The sequence below is a fragment of the Podospora pseudopauciseta genome (assembly GCF_035222475.1).
Source record: "Podospora pseudopauciseta strain CBS 411.78 chromosome 2 map unlocalized CBS411.78m_2, whole genome shotgun sequence".
Classification (NCBI taxonomy): domain Eukaryota; kingdom Fungi; phylum Ascomycota; class Sordariomycetes; order Sordariales; family Podosporaceae; genus Podospora; species Podospora pseudopauciseta.
Genome location: NW_026946663.1, coordinates 3,757,400 through 3,771,336, shown reverse-complemented (window position 1 = coordinate 3,771,336; position 13,937 = coordinate 3,757,400). Strand labels below are relative to the sequence as shown.

At 51.2% G+C, this 13,937-nt stretch overlaps 3 protein-coding genes across 3 annotated transcripts; 1 reads left to right on the top strand and 2 right to left on the bottom strand.

Annotated features, from left to right (window-relative positions):
• The first annotated feature begins 151 nt into the window (after positions 1-151).
• QC763_210400 (uncharacterized protein) lies at positions 152-3,723 on the top strand. The gene is made up of 5 exons (XM_062910085.1): positions 152-1,062; positions 1,131-1,462; positions 1,534-1,631; positions 1,695-3,166; positions 3,227-3,723. Exons 1-5 carry the CDS (start codon positions 1,019-1,021, stop codon positions 3,504-3,506), a joined length of 2,226 nt encoding a protein of 741 aa, XP_062768961.1. The 5' UTR covers positions 152-1,018; the 3' UTR covers positions 3,507-3,723.
• Positions 3,724-4,511: 788 nt separating this feature from the next.
• Positions 4,512-10,293, bottom strand: QC763_210390 (uncharacterized protein; the record flags this gene model as incomplete). Its single annotated transcript, XM_062910084.1, has 2 exons — positions 4,512-10,145; positions 10,212-10,293. 2 exons carry the CDS (start codon positions 10,291-10,293, stop codon positions 4,975-4,977), a joined length of 5,253 nt encoding a protein of 1,750 aa, XP_062768960.1. The 3' UTR covers positions 4,512-4,974.
• A 1,050-nt stretch (positions 10,294-11,343) lies between these two features.
• On the bottom strand, positions 11,344-13,637 carry LAP2_1 (Leucyl aminopeptidase yscIV; the record flags this gene model as incomplete). The annotated part of the gene is made up of 5 exons (XM_062910083.1): positions 12,610-13,637; positions 12,419-12,554; positions 12,248-12,357; positions 11,696-12,198; positions 11,344-11,631 (listed from the first exon to the last, which is right to left on the bottom strand). The coding sequence occupies exons 1-5, from the start codon at positions 13,532-13,534 to the stop codon at positions 11,344-11,346; spliced, it is 1,962 nt and encodes a 653-aa protein (XP_062768959.1). The 5' UTR covers positions 13,535-13,637.
• Between the last annotated feature and the right edge of the window lie 300 nt (positions 13,638-13,937).

The window sequence follows — 13,937 nt, the reverse complement described above, 5'->3', positions numbered from 1 at the left end:
TAGATGGAAAGGGGCATCTCAGGGGTCACAGTGTGTCTACACAGTGCGCACCCATTGATTGAAGGGAGCTCGGGCCCCTGTCAATCTGCAGCAATCAGCCACACGGAAAAGGGAGCAAGGTTTCAAAGCGTCTTCTGGTTCCTGAGCCTCACGCCTCTTTGGAGAAAAGGAAAAAACAACGACCCCTCCTTGTGATTTCCGGCCAGATGATGGTCTGCGGTTGTGGTTGACAAACTCTCGAGTCGTTCCTTAATCTTCTTCTTCACTTTACGACTTTTTGATCATACCCGAATTCCACAGCCATAATCTACCTAACTGGTCAGCCCAGCCAGACTCTGCTTTGGGTTGAAGCTCCACCATTAAGTCTGTTCCTGGCATCTTGTCGTTGAGAGCCTCTTACGAAGTTGCTCCAGCCCAACCGAAGGAAAGGGACCCCAGCTTTGCGACTCTTGGGTTCTTTTGGGGAAAGGTTATTTGGCCGCCAGTTGTGGGACCCTCTCATAGACGCCCCCCCTCTGTCATTGTTGCCGCCGCGAATACTGCCCCCAAGACTCGTTGTTGATCGCTGCTGTGATCGCCGCACCGTCACGATGCCGAGTAAGTCCACGATCTGACTTCTTTCTCTCGACTGCTCTTGCCCTCTTTCTGCCTTCTGCGCTCTACTCTCGACGACGAAACGAATACCTACCCCGCCGCCATCTGCCACCAAGCTCTGCGCCTACCTCCCCACGCACGCCGTACCTTCCTTATCGTTGCGAAACAACAACCTGCCCTAGCTTTACGCATCCTCAAGCTCGGGGAGTGACGCATCACAAGCTCTCCCACCACTGTGACACCACCGCTGTTCCACGCACACATCGCATACCGTACGCAACACAAGACAATACCCCCCCAGCCATTCGCTGTCTCGTATCTTTGTGTTCGGCGCCTACGGCAACAAACCCAACGACGGATCCCCGTCTCTTCACCTCTCTTTTCTTATATATTCTACTTTGAAAGCACCGTTCACTAATCAGCCATGGAAGCTCTTCTTGAGGATGCGTACATCAACTCCCAGGTGGCGTAGGTCAATTCCATTTCGTCCGCCTTCTCCGAGCACCTTTGCTGACCGCCTGCCTGCTTTCATTCAGGAGCTATCCCGTATCGATGCTGGAGGACCACGCCATCGCAGTTGACGCGACCTACTATCTCCACCTCCAGCTCGATTCACAGCCCAGCGAACCCCTCCTCTCGGCCCTCGGGGGCGTAACCGGTATCCAGTCGCGCATTGAGAACGATCTTAACCAATGGCAGGCCAACAATGTTATCCCTTTCTTTATCTTTGATGGCCAAAATCTCAAGGGTCAAGATGAGGTCAACATCAGACGTGCTCGGGAAGGCATTGCCCAAACCGACAGGGCCTGGGAGCAGTACTTCAATGGCCAGGCTGATGCTGCCGTTCAGTCATTCGGCGAGAACACGAGTATGTATATCGACCTGAACCCAAAGGTCGCAGGGAAGGCGACATGTCTCGCTCAGAGCTAATTGAATTAGATGCGTTTCATCCTCACAACTTCTATCGCCTTCTTCAGGGGATACTGAAGGAGAGAAAGCTTCACTTTCTTGTGGCGCCCTTCAACGCTGCAGCTCAGGTGAGCAGTTTCAGGATTGCCTGATGCCTACCGAAGGTTCTTGCTAACACGTCGTGTGAAAAGATTGCTTCGTTTGATATGACTGACTCGGACCAAGTCGGTGGTGTCATGGGGTCTGTCGAGCTCCTGATGTACCCCATCAATGACTGCGTGATCAGAAGCATCGACTGGGAAACTAGAACCGTCCGCGCAGTTTCCAAGACTCATCTGTTGAGTGTCCTCAACGTCGCTGACCATACTTTTGTCGACCTGATGCTCATGGCGGGCACGTCGTTTCTACCGGCCTTTCCTGCCCTTACAGACGGCAACATCATCAAGAACCAACCGTCCAACATCAATGATGCTTTGAACATCCTGCGAGTCGCTCGTAAGGATGTGACGCAGGTCTGCATCACCTTTGTCGATACCCTCAAAGCACAGGATCCCAACTGGTTGGACAAGTACCGCAAGGCCCGAATGCTTGTTGACCACTTCACCTACATCAAGGAAAACGGAGAAATAACCGTTCACAACTATGACACTCTTACTCAAGACAACTATGAGTATTTGGGCCTCTCTCTTCCGCCCGAGATGTTCCATTACCTGAACACAGGTCTAATTGGTCCACGGATTCTGAACCCCATCACGCATGCTTTTACTCAGGCTGAAGCCTCTAAGAAGCAGACGTCGGCCTCGATGGAGGTTTTGCCCACCCTGGATGGGACGGTCTCGCCTGAGTACAGGAAGCTGGTTACTCAACAAACTCCCCAGATCAAAGAAGCCGCCTTGAGCTTGGTGGTAGCTCGCCTTCACCGTGCCTTCTTACACAGCACCGTCACCATGGGCGTATGGTTTGATCGGGATTTTAAGCGGAAGTTGTGGGACTTCAAGAACCAGGGCCCTTACCTGGAGCAGTGGAAAAGCTGGAGAGTGTCCGCCGAGGTAGTCGAGAAGTTGTTCCCGGATTTTGTCCACGGATCCATCTTTTCTGAAGTTCTGGCGCTTGAGAAGCCAGAGTTCGTTGCCACCACCTTCTCTCAGAAGGACAAAAAGGTGAAGAATTTGAGCCCTGACCTCATCAAATCCTTCTCCATCTGGCGGTTTCTTCACATTCGGGGCTACGTTGACAATAAACACGAACTCACCAACTGGGGCAAGGCCTTATCACAAGCTCTCACTGCACTTCAGCCAACAGCCAAGAGGTACTGGAAGGTACCACACCTTTACGAGTCCATCATTGTCGCCCTTGAGCTCGTTCGTTTCGACTTGTTAAATGCCAAGAACAAGCATGAAGAGTTGCGCGGCTTACCCATGCACGGCAGCGAGGACGACCAATTGAGCTTGTTGTTGATCAGCAGGTGTGCGTGCCTGCTGAAACTTCGGCATGAATCCTATGGGTATACGGGGCCCCTCAGCAAGAGTCTGCTGGCTTTCCGTTCGTTGGCATCCGAGGTGCGGGCGGCAGACCGTGACTTGGTGGAGGCGATCTTGGCTTCAACATTCATGGCTGCTCAGGCTGACCGGCGGAAAGACGCCAACTGGGAGTTGGGCAACAGGTATGGGATGGGTATCTCTCCTCATTTCTACACCCAAATGTACTGACTTTGACGTTGTAGCCTCCCGTTCCATTTCGATCCCGACGTATCCCTCGGCATTGCCGTCAAGACGTTTTTTGACGAGATCAATCCCAACGACCCCGAGATGGCCAAGAAGAAGAAGAACTTTCCCTCCAGTTATATCCCCTACGCCACTGCCTTCCCGGAAGACCTTGAGATTGCCTGCGAGTTCTTTAAGGCTATTTATGCGGGTATCAAGGCGTTGCCTCAGAGGGAGCTCTCGGCCAATGACCAGGCTGTTTGGGAAAAGGCAGCAAAGTACTTGGAGGCGCGGGCTTAGGATGCTTTTTCTTGGCAGAGCTCTCAAGCGTCCATCAAGGGGCTCGGCATAGTCGTCTATATGAAAGCAATGAGGAGTGTAGTGGGTGGGAGCGGGCGTAGTGGTGATGTTGATTGAGTATGGCTAGCTAGCGAAAAAAAATGGAAAAAGACCGGAGCGTGTAGAATACAATACTGTAACCCACATCTCTGTTCAATACCAAATAGCTGATACACACAAGTAGGTTAACCTATAGTATATTGTAAACTATACCTTGAAGGTAAATTACAAGGTACTTTAACTATCTTTAAAGACCTATTACGATCTGTGAAGGCGTAATAGTCATCTTCTAACGCATAATTCACAATAGATATGGGTTAACCTACTTGTGTGTATCAACTATTTTGTAGTGAGGGTGTCCATGCATTTGTATGTACGCTGATTGCTCATAATACTGACAGTGTCCTAAATGATGGCGAGGATTACTGGCAAGCAAGATCTATCGACAGCAAGCGGCCAATTTCTTGAGGGATTTAAAAACCGAAAACCAAGCTCCGGTAAGCGTCATCAGACAAACGTAACCCAGACTTTTTCAGAAGCTCGAGATTTAGACATCTGCTCTCGTTGAACCATTCCATCCGATCGGTCAAAGTGAATATTATATAATGCACATTCTCGAGTCAACCATCATATTTTTAACACCCATTCAAAACTCTCGAATGTGCTGCTGCAGGACCTCGCGATGACCTTCAAGTGGACCCAAAAAGGGTCCAAAAACATACAACACCAGGGATTCCCCAGTGGTCACCCACCTGAGTACTAGTCTGGCCGTCAGCTGTTTGACTAGGGGAGAGCGGACGGGATCCCGTATTTTCAGCTGCGTATGGTCGTATGTGCTGGTTGAGGGCAGAAACTAAGTTGATCAAGTTGGATTCTCTCTCCAGCTTCCGTTTGTACACGCTGAAGACCGGGATGATGGGCCGCTGCTAGCAAACAACAAGACATCACTGACACCCAAGGGACAACTTTTCAAAGCATGATAGGTATCTCGCTCAATTCCATAACCTCATTCACATCCCAATTCATTTCCCTGGTTGCCCCCTTCCTAACTACCTTATCCTGCTTTAACAATCAACCGTCCTTGTTCGCGTATCGCGTGTTGCAAAAGCATGCTTCCAACTACCTCACCTAGCTATATACATTTATCTCATGTACCAAAAGGGAAAAAAACAAATCATGAGTCTGGCAACAAACAAAAAGGGAGCTCTTTCTATGCCACCGTCTTTTCGAAACCATCTATAGCAAAATCTTCTCCCCTCCAGTGTGTCATCTCCTGCCAGGATGAAAGCAGCTCATGAAAATCCAGATTCTTCATAAACGAAAAGTCAACAAAATAAAGGAAAGAAATAAAACGTCCTGGGTATCTCCCTTTTTTTACCATCCCATCCACCCCTATCCGATTGTGCTCTTTCCTCCGCGCGCTTCTTCTTCACCACCTTGGCATGGGACTAGCAGTTCCACTGTTGCTCCCGGCATCCATCACACTCCCGGCCGGTGTGCTCCCCGTCTGCGCAAAACTCTGATCAATTCTAAAAATCCACTCCAGCTTATCCCTCTCGCTCCTCGCTGCAAAGAGCCACGTGTTATCCGTCCCGTAAATGGCAAACACGCCTGCTTGCAGCCGTTCGCTGAGCCTGCTAACCCCTTGCCCTTGTCCGGGTGTGCCTGTCAAAGACGAGATCAAACCTGTAGCCGTGGACGCGACGCCGCCTACGATACTGCCGCTTTGTTGTTGAGCCACGTTGTCAGGGTCAAAGTTGTTGTGGTCATAGTCTTGATGGGAGTGTAGGAGGCCAAGAATACCAGGTTGCGAGTCAATTCGGGCATTTCGAAGGCTGACAATGCCGATTTCTTCTCCGTCGGCGACGGAGTGTATGTGAAGGTATGGACGACGGAGCTCAACGAAGCGCTTCACCCAGCGAGTTGAGTCGGCGTTAGGGACCAAGAGATAACCGCCTTTGAGGACGGAAGGGTTCTTAGGGACCCGGATGACAGTAGCGACAAAGGTTGGGGCGCTGTAATGGTATTCGTTCCCATTGCCGTTGGGGTTGTTTTCAGTTGCAACACCATCCTCTGGAGGATCGGTGTTTTCCGGTGAAATGAGTTTGAGCGTAGAGTCTGGGTAGCGCTGCCAGAGCTTGAGACATTTGTTTAACAGGGCAGTTTGCCTGTCGTCATACTCTGATACTGGTTTCTCTTCCTCCAGTGGTGGTGTGGGCTCCTCGATCGTTCTTGATTCAGGGCTTTCTTCCCCATCCTTGGCGAGCTCGGAGTGAGAGATAACAGGTGATGTAGTCGGCGATACCTCAGGTGTGTCATCCTTGAGCAACTCGGCGATAGAATCAGCATCGCTGTTGATTTTCGGTGGTGGCAAAAGGTCATCGTTGGGTCCACCGTCTATTCCGTTGAGGTGCCCATTCTCCCTATAGCCATATTTTTTCATCAGCGACTGGATAACTGCCATCTCACTCATCATCTGCTTTTTCCTCCTTGAACCAATAAAGTCCGCCACAAGAGATACACCCCTCGGTGTCCAAGCTGTAAGAAGCTCCTCTCCCTTGACGTAGTCATGCTGACTATTCATCCTCCACAAGTCGCCCGCCCTCTTAATAGGCGCAGGTCGCATTTGAAGAGTGAAGATCCCTGTGCAAGAGTGCACAAACCGGACGTTTTGCCAGAGCGACGAAAACATTGATGTTTGTCGTATGAACGACCGCGAGACAATTTGTACGCAGAGATTCATTGAAAACTTCATCGGCTCTGCTAGCTTCTCTGACAAAATCTCCCAGGACACCGTCATTTGAACTCGGTACTTCTCCGAAGTCACCCTGTCCAGTAGCAGCGAGTTGTGTAAGCTAGAGTCCCACTGACCGATGATCGTCAAGCCTCTGGTACCATTGGCATTCGTCCGGAAAACTGGTTTGGAGGCCAACTTGAGATGGAGGTCGGGGCCAGAAGATCCCATGTCGGGTGACTTTCCAGCGCTATCCAGCAGCTGGATCTTACCCACTCGCATGTTGGCCACGTCTTCCCACGGTAGGGCATCACCAGAGCTGTGAGTGAGATTGAGAGAAATGCGTCGTTGCAGACCTTGATGCAACTGGAAAGTTCCATTGTCCATCTCGCTTGTTTGCGTGACCTCGACTGGCTTGTACTCGCCCTCTTCGTTCAGCTCCAATATCTGCGCTCGGGTGAGCAGATCATGCTTCTCTTCGGTATAGAACTGAGTCTCGCTGATCCTAGGAGTCTTGGGCTTTTGGTTGGCAGGCACAGCGTCTCGCATGTCGTCCCAGCTGAGAAGTTTGTCGAGGTGCATGGCAGACACTTTGGCGAAGATAGCCACGCGAAGAGTAGTCTGGGGTGGCGCGAACAGCGGAACGCTCATACTATGAACGCTCTCGAACCGGATGGGGCCCTCGTCGAAATCCTTGATCATCTGCGTAGTAGTGATGCCATCCTCGGAGATGCCAGGAATGAATAGCTGGGCATGCACCTCGGTGCCCTCACGTTCGGGGAACCCAAGCATCTCGTGCATAACGATGTTAAACTTGAGAGTGTTGGTAGGCGCTCGCGCGCTAGACGGCTCCAGCGCCAACTTGATAATCCCGATCGTGTGTGATGTGTATGGGGAGAATACGTCAAGCGTAAAGTCTTGAACTCGGCTTTCAAAGACAGCCTTGAGCGGGACGTCAACCTCTCCAACGAGGGTATACTGCGGCATGCAGTCCTCAATGAATGGGTTGTCCAAACTGAGATGCTGGGCATATTCAGGCTGGTCCAGGTACTGATACATCTGCCGCATGCGTCTCACTCGATCGTAGAGCTTCTCGATGCTCCATAGATGTACCACACTCTGCTTGTAGTCAATAACCCGGATCCCAATGCACGGCTTAGGTGCATCTTCGAGTGCGGGATCTTCCCCTTCGCCGGTCAGCCCGTTAAGGACCATGTCGTAGGACGAACACATCATGTGGCCCACATCCACCACTGTAAACTGGAAAACGACATGCTCATCCAGCTCGTGACTCATGATCTGGGCCTCTTTCAGTGTAGCAGCATGCTGAAGGACCGCCTCGGCCATTTGCACATAGTGCCTCCCCCTCCAATGTTTGACCGCGACCTTGGCTCTTTCAATCTCCTCTTCCGAGAGTCTCGGCTTGGGCTTCGGTCTCTTGAGGGGATCTAACTTCTCAATCTTCTTCTCAAACTCCTGCCTTTGCACTTCAAGCTGCTTTTGCATCTCGGCCTTGATCTTGACCAGAGTCTCCTCCATCTTGGCCTTCTCCTTCTTGATCTCGGCAACCTCCACATTTGCCGCTTCGGCACTCTTGATCTGATCGTGAAACTCTTCCTTTTGCTTCTCAAGTTGTGTCTGCATCTCTTCGCGAATCTCACGCAGCCTGTCCTCGGCCTCGCCCTGCTTAGGGGTAGATGGCATCGTTAGTGCTGTATCGAGCGAAAAGTTGTCCAGGGTGCCCGTTGACATGTATTTCTCCCTGACGGGAAAGGATGCCATCGACTCCATGTCCTCGTTGTCATCGCGGCCATTGACACGTTCGGCCCGGACTCGTTGCACTTCTTCAAAGAGAGCGTTCAGCTCCTCGTCTGAAAGACTGGCGAAATTTTGATCTGTCCCCAGAATGGCGCCAGCCGCCTCTCTGCGCGCAAAAGACCAATCTGCCTCCCTGGGGTTTCGCATAAATGGAGAGGGAGAATCCGGGCGGCTCCCACCAAAGTCTGAGATGGCTGTACTAAGGCTCCTGTCATGACCAGGTCTGGGGCTGGGTGTGGGTGACGTTCTCTCAAGTGTTTGCAGTTGGCTTGCGGTAACGGACTGGCGCAACAGACTCTTGTCCGCTCGCTCCTGCCTCTCCGCACGAGCTTCGAGCGGGTGGTTGAATCTGAAGATGTGGAAATCGCCTAGAATAATCCGATATCCAGAGTGCAGCTGATAAGGTTCTGTAACCCGTTTGCCGTTGACCATGACGGCCGCTCCTTCCTTCGGAATGACTGTCACGGTCCCATCAGGCGCGTTTTCAAAGGTGCAGTGCTCGTGGAGAATTTTGGAGCCGTTCAGACGGATATTTGCTTGGTGGTCCGCGTTAGACTCGACGTTGCCAACCGTTGTGATTCCAGGTTTGAGATTATAAACGAGGCACTCGGCCAAAAGCGGGTCGTCTGATAAGTTGACCAAATGAGGCATCTTTTTGGGCGTCGACATGCCAATGAAGCCCTTCTCGATGCTGATACCAAGCTCTTCGAGTGCAGACTCGCGCTCCTTGTGGATTTCTTCTGTTTTGGCCAGCTTTTGCTCCCAGGTCTGGTTAAGATCCTGCAGAAGCTTCTCGCTCTGGTTGAGCTGCTCCGCAATTTCTGCCTTGGAGACCTTCTTGACCGTACCATCCGGTGCTGTGATACTGACGATTTGCTGCTCGAGAGGCGTACCTTCTGGATATGATTCTACCGGCATCCCTGGAGCTCCTCCACCACCACCTAGTTTGTTCCGAAGCAGTGCCAGCTCTTCCTTGAGCTCGCGAATCATTCTGGCGTTGGCGTCTTCGTTGACAACTGCGTGGTTCTTGATGCGCTTGGCAGAGTCGGCATAACGTAGCGTACTCAGGGTTTCGTCGTAGTTGATATCTGCTGGACTCACGGCTGCTATCATGGCCGTCATGCTGTTGCCACCCAGCGAGTCTTTGAGTAACCAAGTAAGAACACTGTCGCGATATGGTACCTGGCCAGTACCGCCCTTCTTTTTCTTGCCTGTTGATAAATCGGCCAAGGCTGCGATAACTCGACCAAGTGTTGACAACGATCGGTTGATTTCAGCGCCTTCTTTTAATCTCGCGCCTGTCGCTCCCGTGGAGGTGGCTCTTTCCGAACCAGCCAAATCAACCAAAGAGATTTTGGCAGCCTTTTCCATCTCCATCTTTGTCTCGGGATCGAATCTTTTTTGGGTGAGCATGAGAGTGAATACGGCGTGGGATCTACTCGAAGTTTCGTTCATGTTGGTAGCCGCCACAGTTCTCGCTTTGTTACCCTCGTCCATCAGGTTCTCAATCTCCTGGAAGCTCCCTACCACCAGCTTGGCCAAATCTTCCACATACGGACCCGTTGAAGGGTGTTCTCTGACTTTGAGATTTCCCTTGTTCGCTGGGTTCAACAAGTCGCGTACTCTTTCGTTGTAAATTTCGAGGTACGAGACTTCCACCGTACACTTCAAATTCTTGTCCTGCTGCATCACTTTGATCCGTTCGAACATGTCCTGGCAAATCATGGGAATGATACCCGCATCCTTCCCATATCCCATCATCGAGTATGACTTTCCCGAACCGGTCTGGCCGTAGGCAAAGATGCAGTTGTTATACCCCTGAAAGGCATTGTCGAGCAGCGGTCGGCCCAGGTCATCGAAGAGGTGGTTCTGACCGGCATAATTTGGAGCGCTTTTATCGAATGACCAGTATGACTTGTCGAACGCGAACGCTTTGGGAGCCGAGTCTTTCCCACTTAATTTCCCTCCACCCGCGCTGGCATCTGGAGGGGTGAGGATGGTTTGGTTTCCTTTCATTTCGATGATGCATTTTGCGTTTCGGTCATGTTCTTGAGGTGAGAGGTCAGTTCACCATCTCCATATGCACTCTTGTAGCCTAGGAGGCGGTCGCTTACCTCTTGAATTGAAGGGACGACATCGGACCACCACCTTGATATTTCCTCCCCCTCCCCCCGCGGGGCCCGCGCCCGGTGCCATGGTTAGAACTTGTGGTGTATCTCCTCTTTACAAAGTAGACCTCCAATATCTTCGTGCGTGTTTGTTTTGTGGCCCTGAGGTGGAGGGACAAACAGCTTGTCGGATGGGTTTCGCTAATCGAGCAATCTAGTCCCTCGTGGTATTTCCCAGCATGTAGTTCCCAGTCTGTAAAACAACATTCGCGCGCATCCTCCACCACGCCAAAAACAAGAAGGGGTTTATCGTCGTGTTTCCTACTGCGGTGCGGGTATGGTGGTGGGAATGCTGGGCGGAATGGCTGGACGGTGGACGTCTTTATCGAGATCGTGTCTGCGGGGGAGGTGCGCGGGGGCCTAGAGGAAAATGGAGTCGTCAAAGTTATTGGGCTAGGTATCGTGGTTAAGAGTCAAAGCGGTGCGCGAAGGGATGTTTGGAAGCTTCGCCTGTGTTGTGCGCGCGACAGGTCAGAAGCTACTGAGGAGATGGCTGTTGGGAACTGTGCGCCTCGTCTATGTCTGTCGGGGTGGTTGGCGATCTCTGGAGGATCTGGGATTTCTAGAAGTGCTGTTCCGTGTCAACAAAACTCGGGGACAGAACGCGACAGCGCGAACGCTGCCAGCGGCATGCGCTCGCTGGAACTCGACGCTGAACCAGGGTTGACAAACTGGTCTGGAGGGTGGGGCCGAAGCTTATTGGACAGCAGAAAGCTTCGTCATGGCTGGAAATTAAGTTTTCTTCACATGTAAGTAACCGGTGATCATGTTTTGTACATCAAATGAGCAGTTCATGTGTACGAGATCTTTGGTTATTCATCTCAAAACATACCATCATAGCTTCTGTGTACCTGCATGTCTTTCATTTAGCACCCTCTTCCCTGTCTCTTACAAGGATCCACGGGCTTTTAGGTAGCGGCTGATATTTTTTCGGGGAATACCACACCCAAAACATAATATTGTGCTACAAACAAAATGTTGGAGTGTTTTTGGCCTTTCGGGCAAAAATGTCTGTTTCGTTGGCTACGCCGTGAAGTTGGGTTCATTGATTGGTAATTCGAGCCTGATATAGAATGGCTTAAGCACTGTTACTAGCCACTCCAAGGTCCTTCTCAACCAGCTGCCGGCAAATGGGATGATAAAAGTCCTTGTACTTCTCAAACGTCTCCAGCGCAAGGTCGCGAGCCACCTTGTTCAAGCTCCGGTACAGAGGGCGGACAAACTTCATGCGCCCTACCTCCCCAAGAAGGTCAGCCACACCCTGATAAGAGCTGGTATCCTGGGCCTTCATGGCGATGTGGTAGTAGGCCGACTTCAGCTCAGCATTCTTGGAGTCTGTCAGGCCATAAGTCTCGCCGAGGGATTTCTATTCCTGTGTCAGCTTGCGAAAATAGGGACCAGGAAATGAGAGTACTCTGTTCAGAACATACCGACTGCTCGACAGACAAAGGCTCTTCAAAGTCTTGAACCTCGTTCAACAGAACGAGAATTTGGTTACCAGTCCATCCCTCGATGTCCGACGGGCTAGGCTGGAAATCCTTCTGCTTCCACTTTTCTGCCAGCTTGTAGCACTCATCAACAAGCGATGTGTCAAACTCGGGCTTTGGTGGAAGGCCAGTGTTGTAAAAGCGGCCCTCCCAATCAATCTCCGCGATCTTGTCATTCAGCCTGGCGTATTCCGGGGCGCTGAAGAACCCGAGGAAGGTATCCTTGAACTCGAACGAGTCAAGAGACTTGTTCGCCCACTTGCTAAAGTAGTAAGGGATGAACTTGTCAAAGTTCTCACGCCCGACAAGTTTGTCGAGGTAGTAGATGAAGTGGAAGCCCTTCTCATAAGGCACCGTGCTGAAAGCATCATCTGGATCAATACCCTTATGGCTGATGCAGAGCTTGGTGAACTCGTGTTCCTTGCCAAACTCTTCAATGGACTCCTCTAGACGATATTAGCAAGGTACCGGGCAGTATATGGCCTGGAGACTTACCAAGGGCTTTCCATCCGCGAATGGCGGAGAAATCGATGTGAGCCTCACTACCGTGAATCGAAGCCTGAATACGACGCTCAAGATACATGGTCCAGCCCTCGTTCAGCCAGCTAAAACGCTAGAGTTAGAAGCAGGCCTAGAATAGTTCCCAATGTGCTCGCAGTGACTTACAAGTGCTCCCAACTGCAGCTCGTCACGAGATTTCCGCTCCATGAGTGAGCCAGCTCATGAGCAATGACATCGATATTCTGCTTGTCGCCGCTGATAATCGTCGGTGTAGCAAAAGTAAAGATAGGGTTCTCCATGCCTACCATAAGTCAATACTTGCATGTCACGCTACCAACAGTTCAACCATCACTCACCTCCGTAAGGGAAGCTTGGCGGCAACACCAACACATTATACTCTCCCCACTTATACGGGAAGACAATCTTCTCTGCAGCATCCAGGAACTTGTCCATATCACCCTCCAACTCCCACTGCGAAGCCTTCAGCTCATTAGGCCCAGTAGCAACAGAGGATATCCTTCCAATCGGCGCGCTCTCGATATCTCCCGAGGCCAACGCATAGAGATAGGATGGAATAGGAACCTTTTGCTCAAACTTGTAAACCTTCTCGTCGCCCTCTCCCTCAGTCTCACCACCCTTCACCGGGACACCGCTCGCAACAACGACATGTGGGCTGGTGATGCTGAAGGTATAGGTGCTCTTTACGTCAGGAGTATCCTGGCAAGGGAACAAACTCCTGGCATGAATGGCCTGGCATTGACTGAACATGAACGGAGCTTTCTTATTGCTCGTCTGGGCGGGAGTCAACCACTGCAGAGCTGTGCACTTGTCCGTGGTAGCAACATCGATTTCGACCTTGACGATATCTCCCTTGGGGGCACCGTTAGGGACGGCAATGTGAACCGGGGATCCGTTGGCTCCTTGGCGGTCTTTGATCTCCCATTTGGTGGACTCCCCAGACAGCTTAATGGCTGAAACATCTAGGTAGCTAGAGTCAAGGATGATCTCCTTGCTGCTCTCGTCCGTCTGAGACTCAAGCTCGAGTATGACCTTGCCGCGAAGGGATTTGGAAGTGAAATCCACCTTGAGGTTGGTAGTGGTGTGCCGGGTGCGCCAGGCATCATAATTAGAGAGGGTGTTCGGATCTCTCATGGTGCCGTTTGTGTAGGTGAGGCGGCTTACGAATCGTTGTTGTCGGTGAGCTGTGATTCTGGTGATGGTGGTGGTGGTGGTGGTGGTGGCTGTTTTCCCCGCCTGTCGTCGGAAGAGCGAACTCCACATGAGTAGCTTCCGTCCAAAGTCAATGGCTGATTTGATGCCTGACCTGAGCTACCCTTTTACCTCAAGCCTTCCTAGTTCGTCACCTTGAGGAATAGAGGGGCACAATTGCGACAAGCTGATAGGCTACAACCGTTGTGACGTCGAAAAGTGGAGCACGTGATTTGTCACTGGACCACCATCACTTATCATCCTCAGTTATTAACCTCAATTCAAAGTCAAGATCTTACAAGAATTCTCTAAAGAAGATCACTTAACCGCCAAGAGACATGTTTTATCTCCAACACCTTCTTGAGTTAATAAGTTCCTTCGGAATGATAACTATGCACTTACCTCCACAGAGACTAGATGAGAGCTTCGAGGCTCTGGAAGCTTACCTCCGAGCCGCACTCACTCATCCGAACTT

Excerpts from the sequence above, each read along its gene's own strand:
- QC763_210400 (XM_062910085.1), top strand. The coding sequence starts at position 1,019 with ATGGAAGCTCTTCTTGAGGATGCGTACATCAACTCCCAGGTGGC. Across the intron at positions 1,063-1,130 it reads TACATCAACTCCCAGGTGGC|GAGCTATCCCGTATCGATGC; the intron begins GTAGGTCAATTC and ends GCTTTCATTCAG. Across the intron at positions 1,463-1,533 it reads GTCATTCGGCGAGAACACGA|ATGCGTTTCATCCTCACAAC; the intron begins GTATGTATATCG and ends TAATTGAATTAG.